Source organism: Pelmatolapia mariae, linkage group LG18 (genome assembly GCF_036321145.2).
Source record: "Pelmatolapia mariae isolate MD_Pm_ZW linkage group LG18, Pm_UMD_F_2, whole genome shotgun sequence".
Classification (NCBI taxonomy): Eukaryota; Metazoa; Chordata; class Actinopteri; order Cichliformes; family Cichlidae; genus Pelmatolapia; species Pelmatolapia mariae.
Window position 1 is genome coordinate 35342111 of NC_086243.1, and position 9061 is coordinate 35351171.

Below are 9061 nucleotides of genomic sequence, written 5' to 3' on the forward strand. Positions count from 1 at the left end.
TACTTCAGCTGAGGGTTTATCACAGCCTGTAAGGGTCAAACAAATCAGAATAAAATGGAAAACACAGGATTAACATTTTCATGATCTGAGTCACATCGCTTGGTTTGATCGCTCGTTTCCCGAAACGGGACGGCATCATCTCGTTTTCCTATAGCAGGGGTGTCGAACTCCAGGCCTCGAGGGCCGGTGTCCTGCAGGTTTTAGACATCACCCTGCGTCAGGGTTAGTTAGGGCTAGGTTGATTAGTTAATTACAAGCCCTCTGGAGAACTTCAAGACATGTTGATGAGATAATTCAGCCATTTAAATCAGCTGTGTTGGATCAAGGACACCGGCCCTCGAGGCCTGGAGTTCAACACCTGTGCCCTAAAGGATCCTCTGCTAAAGGAAGTAGTGAAGGAAGCACTGTATGACCTTTCCTTAGTATCCGGAGAATTCAGCCACCTCTGCTGATGCTGCAGAAACTTCAATGGCACTTAATGCACAACACGTCTGTATCACCACGCAGTTTCTGGGGCCGTCCTTCCACTGGGAGCATTTTCATACTTCAGATATTCTGATCACACCTTCAGACTCTGACCTTTTGCTTACAGCTCAGATATCCTCACCTTCATGCGGCTGCAGATACAAGCAAACATAATCCAGACAGAGGAAGATAAAGTTTGTACCTAAGGTCTATGTTGTAATATGTCAGTAACGCCTCTAAAGCCTAAAATGATTCAAAGTTGATGCAGTCACAAAACGCACAGGAAGACAAAATGTGTCCAAACAGTCCACAGCCCACATGTAACAGAGGTAGAGAGATATGACGTTACACAGCATACATGTGATGTGTTTTACTTGTACAAAGATTAAACAGTTTTCAGTTTCAGTCCTGAACACTTCGGGACTTCTCACTTGTGCCTCTTTTTGTGGAAATTCATCGTCGAGGCGTCCCGAAATCTTTTCCCGCATATGTCGCAGGGAACGGGCTTCTCGGCGGCGTGAGTCCTCGTGTGGCGCAACAAGTCGTTACTTTGGCAGAAACTTTTGCCGCAAATTTTACAGGAATGAGGTCTCTCGCCTGTGTGGATCCTCATGTGGGAGGCCAAATTATCCTTCCGACCGAACCGCCTCCCGCAGAAGCCGCAGATAAACGGCCTCTCGCCCGTGTGGGTCCTCATGTGCAGGATCACGCTGTCCTTCCGAGTGAAACCTTTCCCGCACACGTTACATGAGAACGGCTTCTCGCCCGTGTGAGCCCTCATGTGGATCTCCAGATTAAAACGTTTACGAAAGTGTTTCCCGCATATTTCGCAGGGATACGGCTTCTCGTCCGGGTCGATTATGTCTTGTTGCATCATCAGAGGTTCATTCCTAAAGCCTTGCATGTAAACAGGACCGCTAAATATCAGGGCGTTGTCCACGTTGTTGTACATCGCTTGCACAGCCGATCCCGATTCCACGTGGTTGCCTCTGTCCTGACGTCGGCTCTCGGCTACAGGAGAGCTGTGAGAGGGGAGCTGCTCCCGCTCCGGTTCGGGGTCGCTGTCGTCGCTTTCCCCGTACGTAACAGTCACCATGATGGTATCGCTGTCCTCGTCCAGAACGAGCAGCTCTCCTTCCTGACTGATGCTGAGCTCCTCCTCCTCCTCTTTGATCTGTCGAGCTGCTGGTTCCTCCTGGTTCAGGCTGGAGTCCCTCTCCTGGTTCACGAGAACCTCCTCATCCTCGGAGAGGTGTCGCGGTCGGAGGTCTGGAGGGACAAAATGACACGAATGTGATGACAGAAAAACACCGGAGAAATATTTCACTTATAATTATTAGAGCTCTGTGGGGTAACGTATGACTCTGAGATTATGTGTGAATGATCAAATAAGAAAATAATAGCTCAGGATTCAGAGAGCAGCTTCTGTCTCCATAATTCGGTGGAGAAACGGGCTTTAGGGCGACACCGCCGTCTGCACTCAGCTTTGTGTTTGCACAACAAGACTGACATCACGTCTCTGCCTGGTTGTTCAGTCTGACGTCCAGAAGCTGCTTCAGAAATCCGCCTTCAGCTTCCATCAGGAAACAAAGTGACTGTAAAATCAGCTCTCCAGTGACGTGTAACATCCAGGCATCCACGAGAAAGATTTTCAAAGTTTATTTAGCCAGCTGGAGATGGAGCTGGGAGATCAGACTGGGGAAAATCTTCCACTGCTGATGCGGCTGCTGGAGCAGGAATTCCAGCCGACCTCGAGGCCACTCAGGCGGGGGAAGCGGTTCTCTGCCCACACTCTATGAACTGTGGAGACGGAGCGCTCCTGACGTCAGCTGGAGAGGAAGGAATACTTGGATGATCTCCTGAATCCCACTTTCTAGTTTTTCCTTCTACTCCTCAGGAGCACACTGCAGGGACTCTGAAATGAACCTGTTTGCATGATCGCCGACAGAAATCAACAAACCTCATCAAAGACAGCGTCTGCTCCAAACTGGCTGCTCGTGGGTTAAAAAACACCAGTGACCGCAGGGATTGGATCTGCATGTTTATTCTCTGGGAGAGTGGCACACACAGTAACAGAACACTGGCAGAAAGAGCATGTGGGACTCAGCGCCCTTACAGAGTAGAAATGAAAGAACAGCCTCAATCATCAGTGAGTTAACAAAATGTTCTCGCCGTCCAGTTCACATGTAATGTACGCGTGTCATCATCAGGTCAGGAGCTCGTTCTCACGCTGCTCTTGTACTGCAATCCTCCACAAAAGTACAGAGAAGACAACAACGCAACACAACAACTGTGAAAGCAACAGAAGAGTGAACAGACACACAGCCCGGCTCGCTCTGGCTGATTTCACAACGAAGTTAGACGCAGACACATGTCAGTAATGAGCCCGCGCTCTGTTTTTATGCAGTTTAAAATAGAGACGTGAATATTAAAGTTTCAGATGAGCCAAAGGAGAGAGCGTCTCGACCCAGTCTGCAGCGACAGCTAATCTGACACCACGAACAGAACCAGCTCGTCTGTGCGACGGTGCGAATCTTAACGAACTGCTTTTTTTTTTTTAAATATTAAAAAAGATCCTAAATATCCTCAGTTTAAGTTTCTGTTTGGTAAAAATGCATCGGCGCGTTTACTGAAAGTCTGGAGATCTGCAGCACTGAGGCTGCGTCCACACGTACACGGGCAGTTTTGAAAATGCAGCTCTTTCTCTGCGTTTGGCCTTTCATCCTCCAAACGGCGTTTGGATCACTGAAGACGGAGATTTTTTTAAACTCCTCGCAGGGTGGAGATTTTCAAAAACTCAGTTTTTGTGTTTACGTGTGGACGAGGAAAACAGATTTAGTCTCGCAGCGTCAGAGGTGTGCGCCTTTTTTTTCGTTTACATGAGATGGATTTCTACAACGGTGGAGAGACACAAAAAACTGTTGGTGTTAGTCGCACTATCTGCAGTATTTACACGCTTACACATTTTCTTGTTTTTTTTCCTGTTTCCAGTGTGATGTTGAGGAATAATGTCTGTCCACACGTACGACTCATTTCTGTGTCCATGCGCCATCTTTGTTTACTCTTTTCCTCCTCGGCTTCAAGACTTCTGATTGGCCAACATTTCTGCACGGTTAGGATTTGGCATGTTCTCGACAGCGTCTGACTTCATTTTTTGCGTTTACATGTGGACGGAGATCTCAAACATGCGCGTGTGGATGGCATTTTTTACATTTTTTGTTCATTGAAAATGGAATATCTCCATTTAGAAAAATACTTGTGTACGTGTGGACGTAGCCTGAGAATCGCCGCTTTTAAAAGGTTATTCTTTCTAATACCTGTACTGATGTTCAGTCTTGCCTCTGACACCCTCCATACAACAATAACGGGCAGCCAATCAAAAAAAAGTCAGCTTAAAGGGAGGCAGGACACTGCATCACAGCTCGCTGTCAGGTAAGGATTACTTTGAGCAGAGAATCATGCAAAGCGACTGTATTAAAAACATGCAGCTGAGCAGTATGAATCCACTGTAACAGCAGACGTTAGCGCACCGTCGCTGAATGTTTGAGTTTAAGATTTCAGAGGCGGCGACCGGGTCAGTGTCGGACACTTTCCTAAATACTAGAACAAAAGCGATACTGTGAAAGCTACAAATGCAGTGCTGTTCTTCAGCCGAACACGGGCCAAAGCCAGGTTTTATGACTCCGCCCTGCACCGTGCCCTGCACGCTCTGCTTATTACCCGGGAGGTGGGCGTTTTCACCCCGGCCCCCCGCAGAGATTTCAGGACGACTTCTCGTCTGCGTGAGTCCTCATGTGGCGCAACAAGTGACTGCTCTGGGTAAAGTTCTTCTCACAAATTTTACAAGAGTAGCGCTTCTCGCCCGTGTGCGTCCTCATGTGGATCAGCAGCGTCCCGCTCTGACAGAAACGCTTCCCACACGCTTTGCAGGAATACAGCTTCTCGCCCGTGTGCGTCCTCATGTGGACGGTCAGGCTGCCCCTCTGAGTGAAGCTCTTCCCGCAGGTTTTGCAGGAATGCGGCCTCTCGCCTGTGTGGATTCTCGTGTGGCTTTTCAGATTTGACGTGCAGATGAATCTCTTCCCGCACGTTTTACACCCGTACGGCTTCTCGCCCGTGTGGATTCTCATGTGCACCAACAGACTGTCGCTACACCTGAACTTTTTCGCACATATTTTGCAGGAGTACGGCTTCTCGCCCGTGTGAGTCCTTTCGTGATATTTCAGTAAGTATATCTGATAGAACCTCTTCCCGCAGGTGCTGCACGTGAACGGCTTCTCGCCCGTGTGGATCCTGACGTGTCTTTTTATTTGGGACTTATCCTTAAAAACTTTCTCACAAACGTAACATTTCAAAGGCTTTTTACCTGCGTCTGTATTACCCTGACTCTCTGACATGGGAGCGCGCTCTGCACTGTCACTGTGACTTCTGCTTTTAGCCAGTCTCTTCGTTGGCTTTGGCTCCGCGTCTGCGCTCGATCCCGAGGCTACGTTCGTGCTCTCTTCCTGATCTCGGCTCTCGGCTGCAGGCGGGCTGTGAGACAGGAGCTGCTCGCTGATTGGCTCTGTTTCACTGTCACTTTCCCCGTAAGTAAGAGTCACCATTAAGGTATCGTCCTCCTCCTTCACTATAAGGTGCTCTGCCTCGTAGGCGGTGCAGAGCTCCTCCTGCTCCTCTTTAATCTGCGGAGGCGCTGCTTCCGCCCGGCTGGCGTGGAGTTCTTCCAGTTCCTCTTTAACCTGCAGAGGTTCCTGCTCCAGACTGGAGTTCCCCTCCTGCTCAGGAAGAACCTGTTCCTTATTACAGTCATGTTGCTGAGGAGGATTCAGCTTCAGGCTGGAGTTCTCCTGTTCAGAAGGAGCCTCGTCCTTATTACGATCATGTTGTGACTCCTGCTCCAGGCTGGAGAGCTTCTCCTGGTCTGCAGGAAGTTTCTCTCTGTTGGAGTCATGGTGCTGTGGGAGGCCTGGAGGGACAGAGAGAGAAAAGAAAGGTCACCGGTGCGATGACAGACAAACATCTGCTCATGCACACAACTGGAATTTAACGATCAGATAATCGGCTTCATGTGTGTCATTTGCAAACTCAGAGTACAAAATACTTTTAGCTGCACGTCCCCGTTTTTGACCCACAAACTTTACCTCCTATCAGGTGTGTTTTATCCTTTTAAACTTTATTGATCGATAATTCTGTTTGAGATTAAATTAGTCTTTTCTGAGAGAGTCCCAGGAGCACAACAACCACAGCAGCAGCAACAGTAAACAGAGGAAACCTCACAGTTCTGCAAAGGTTTGCAAAACTGGTTTCAGGGACTCGAGTGTGGTTAAAAAATGTCAGCTTGCGCAGTGTAGCTTTATGAATGAGTAACAGTTCATACACAGAACAGGGCGAGTAAGAAATGTGTCAGTGTGACGGTACACAGCATATTTCTGCACATCGATGGCTGACTGAACTGTAGTTTATGACCGGAAAAAGTCAGACAGCATTAACGTTTCATGCACAAACTTCAGTTCTGAATATAAGTCTGTGATCAAGTCAAAATCCCAGGCATTAGTAACTGCAGGCTACTGTATGCAGCAAATGCTGTTTTCTGCATTTAAACGAGTCCTTGAACGCATCACCAGCAGACCGAAGAGGAGCGGAGATCTGGGCCGGAAAGGCTCAAAGATATTTCAAATTACTGGGTCAGCAAAAAGGCAGCGATTAAAGTTCTGATAAGGAGTAATTATAGGATTCATGTACCGATAAAGATGGATGTGTGTCTGTGTGAGATCCAACTGTGACTGAGCTGAGTGTGAAACCATTAGCAGGGTTCAAATTTCAGGGATCTCAGGCTTTTCAACCACAGACTGCTTGTTGTGAGTGACGTGGCTCAGCGTCTGCTGTCAGTAAAAGGAAAGTAAATACTGGAACAGAAAAGGTGAAAAACCAGGTATCAGTGTGGTCTGCATGTTACTGATTAACATGTGTCAGTCGGGGATGTACTGACTGACTGAGTGATGTTTTTAAAGAAACTGGTACCGCTTTGATTCTTCATTTAGCTTTACTTCCTCTTATCTGGGCTCAGAGTTGCTCAATAATAAAAACAGGAAGGTGACCACGAGCAGAGCTGCTACTGTTAACACAGTCAAGCCCGTTTCCTCATTTGGCTTCTCAGTAATCTCCAGACACACTGATTCTCCGGCCTCTCCATTCAACGCTTTCATTTACTGCAATTTCATCATCTACGACACATTAATGACAACGTGTTTGTCACAGGTCGCAGAGTAACGCCTTCAAATGTGATTCTTTACTTGCTGCTATTTATAGGCGCTGCTCTGTCTTCAAGCAGGAAGTGGAAAATAAACAAACTCCCTGGTGTCTCTCTTTGTCTCCTTCCTCTTTCCTGAGCTGCAGCTGCACTCTCCTCTCTGAGCCACCAAACAATCAACAATCAGAGCTACAGCGGGTGGATTGCACTATTAATCATGCACGACATCAAATGACATCAAACCCCCGTCGCAGCTGCAGGAACCAACAACACGAGCGACTCTTCAAACAGAGGGATTCTTGGATGCAGCCCTAATGCTTTGATTATGTGTTTGTTTGCATTTTCATGGACATCTGTACAAAACCATATGATGTACGAGCAAAACTGCTCCGTTCCATCTGCACTGTTACAGATGTGCCTTCTAAGTTGTGCATCTGCACTTTATTGTTGTCTATGTCTACGCATGGGACAGTGTGAAACGTAATTTCAATTCCTTTGTATGGCAAGTACATCTGAAGAAATTGACAAATAAAACTGACTTTGACTTTGACTTTAAGTGCTTAGTGTTTACTTCCATTACTGACAGCACTTTGGTCACATGAGGCCCCCCACAGTTCCCTGTGACAATCCCACAGGTGAGGCTCTATTGAGAAAGACAAAGTGTTTCATAGATGTATATTTGAAAAATGAGAGCAAAGACCGTCACAGATTTCGGATACGTTATGAACAGAAACGTGGTCTTTCTAAAACAGTCGGTTTGGTTTTGGTACACTGTGTCATAACTGGGGAATATCACACAGGCTGGATGAAAATGTTTTCATATTCAGGCTTTAATAAGTGTGAAGACATGCGGCCGACTGTTTAAAAGAATATTTTGCGCCTTGTGTGTAAAAGTTACTATTTTTTTGCTTCTCTCTTATTCACACTTGGTTTGCACAGCAGGAAGCTCCACGTGTCTGATTTACAGACTTTACACTAATTCCTGGTGCGACCCTGAGGAGATTCGTGTCTCATATCTGGGAGGACGTGTACATGTCTGTGTAGGTCATCTGGGTCATGGTAGTCACGGTGTGAAGCACATTTTCACACCTTGACTCATGTAACGACCCTCAGGACTATCTCACAGGGTCACTAAGGGTTACATGCCTCCGTCGTTTGCTGTAGAACAAAAACTTGAGGGGTTCATTGAGCCATGGAAGCAGATATTTACCCTGAACCCTGTGAAGGACCGAGCTCAGGGGCGTTATAGATGCTGAAATCTTAAACAGCCCTCCCTCCAACCCTTCAAGGATGTTTGAGAGCACCAATGACAGCAGGGACCTGACACTTTGCAGATAGCCAGAGGTCGAACTTTCACCTGGAATTGTTTTCAGGTAGGTCAGGTGAGAGGTATTTAATGACGTGACCCTCTCCCCCACCCTGGCCCCAGCACTCCTGCTTCCATCAATCACCCCGCGCGTAAAACCAGAGCTGAACGCGGATCGCCACCTCTCTGTCCGCTGACAGCGGCTCTTGCCCGGCCCAGCTCTGCGTGCTGCTGGGCCCACGGACTCTGTGCCGATCACAGCCATGTTAGTTCGGCCTCACTCGTTTCTTTCAAACCCCGCAGGAAATACATGGCCTACTGTCCCGCAGCTCTCAGCTCGCGTTCAGCTCCTGGCTGAGTAAATGTGCCGTGGAGCTCCGGTTAGGATCCTCCGTGAAGTGTTTTTCAAGCTGAGCGTGGACTCACCTATTCTGTGGAGCTTTATCTGAGGCTTCCAGGTGATATCCAGCAGTCTGCGCTGACGGTCGATCACTTCCTCGTACTGGACGATCGTTTTTTCAAACTCCAGGAATATTTCTTCAGCAGCAGCAGTTAGTCGGCCGTTAATAAACTGTCTCAGGTCCCGAAGTAAGGTCATTATTACTGCACCTGCGGAAACACTGGCCTGAAACAGGGTAAGAAAGAAAACCCCACCGCCTTCCACCCCAGCCCTCAGATGAGTTAAGCTAACAATAAACCATGAATGGGTTTTCTTCTTCTCCTGCAGAGTTTACGGCAGACTAAACTCAGCGCAGGCGCACCGCTGCCCCCTGCAGGTCATTTGTAGACATACACTGCATGTGTCACTCCGCATCACAGACGCATTTGGGCGACTTGTTGCACTTCTGGCTCAGTTACGTTTGGCCTGAGTGAAAACTGCATTAGGCCAGTTTCTCCTGTCACCCAGTCTTAGTCTAGTTTCCACTGAACCGGCCCCGTCCGGCCACTGAGAACCTGCCTTCGCTTCCCTCCCTCCACTCTTGAAGCACCAAAAGGTGCAGTTAACTGTAGTAATAACAGAGCATCCCATGCAGGCCAGG

At 47.9% G+C, this 9061-nt stretch overlaps 1 protein-coding gene across 1 annotated transcript; it reads right to left on the bottom strand.

The window, feature by feature from the left end:
• Positions 1-8739, bottom strand: LOC134616374 (zinc finger protein 397-like). The gene is made up of 3 exons (XM_063461231.1): positions 8448-8739; positions 4832-5431; positions 1-1734 (listed from the first exon to the last, which is right to left on the bottom strand). The coding sequence occupies exons 1-3, from the start codon at positions 8617-8619 to the stop codon at positions 893-895; spliced, it is 1614 nt and encodes a 537-aa protein (XP_063317301.1). The 5' UTR covers positions 8620-8739; the 3' UTR covers positions 1-892.
• Between the last annotated feature and the right edge of the window lie 322 nt (positions 8740-9061).

Bases quoted from the DNA above. Each gene is read 5' to 3' on its own strand.
- LOC134616374 (XM_063461231.1), bottom strand. From the start codon at position 8,619: ATGACCTTACTTCGGGACCTGAGACAGTTTATTAACGGCCGACTAACT. The intron at 5,432-8,447 runs GTGAGTCCACGC...CTGTCCCTCCAG, and splicing joins GATAAAGCTCCACAGAATAG to GCCTCCCACAGCACCATGAC. The intron at 1,735-4,831 runs GTAAAAAGCCTT...TTGTCCCTCCAG, and splicing joins TCAGGGTAATACAGACGCAG to ACCTCCGACCGCGACACCTC.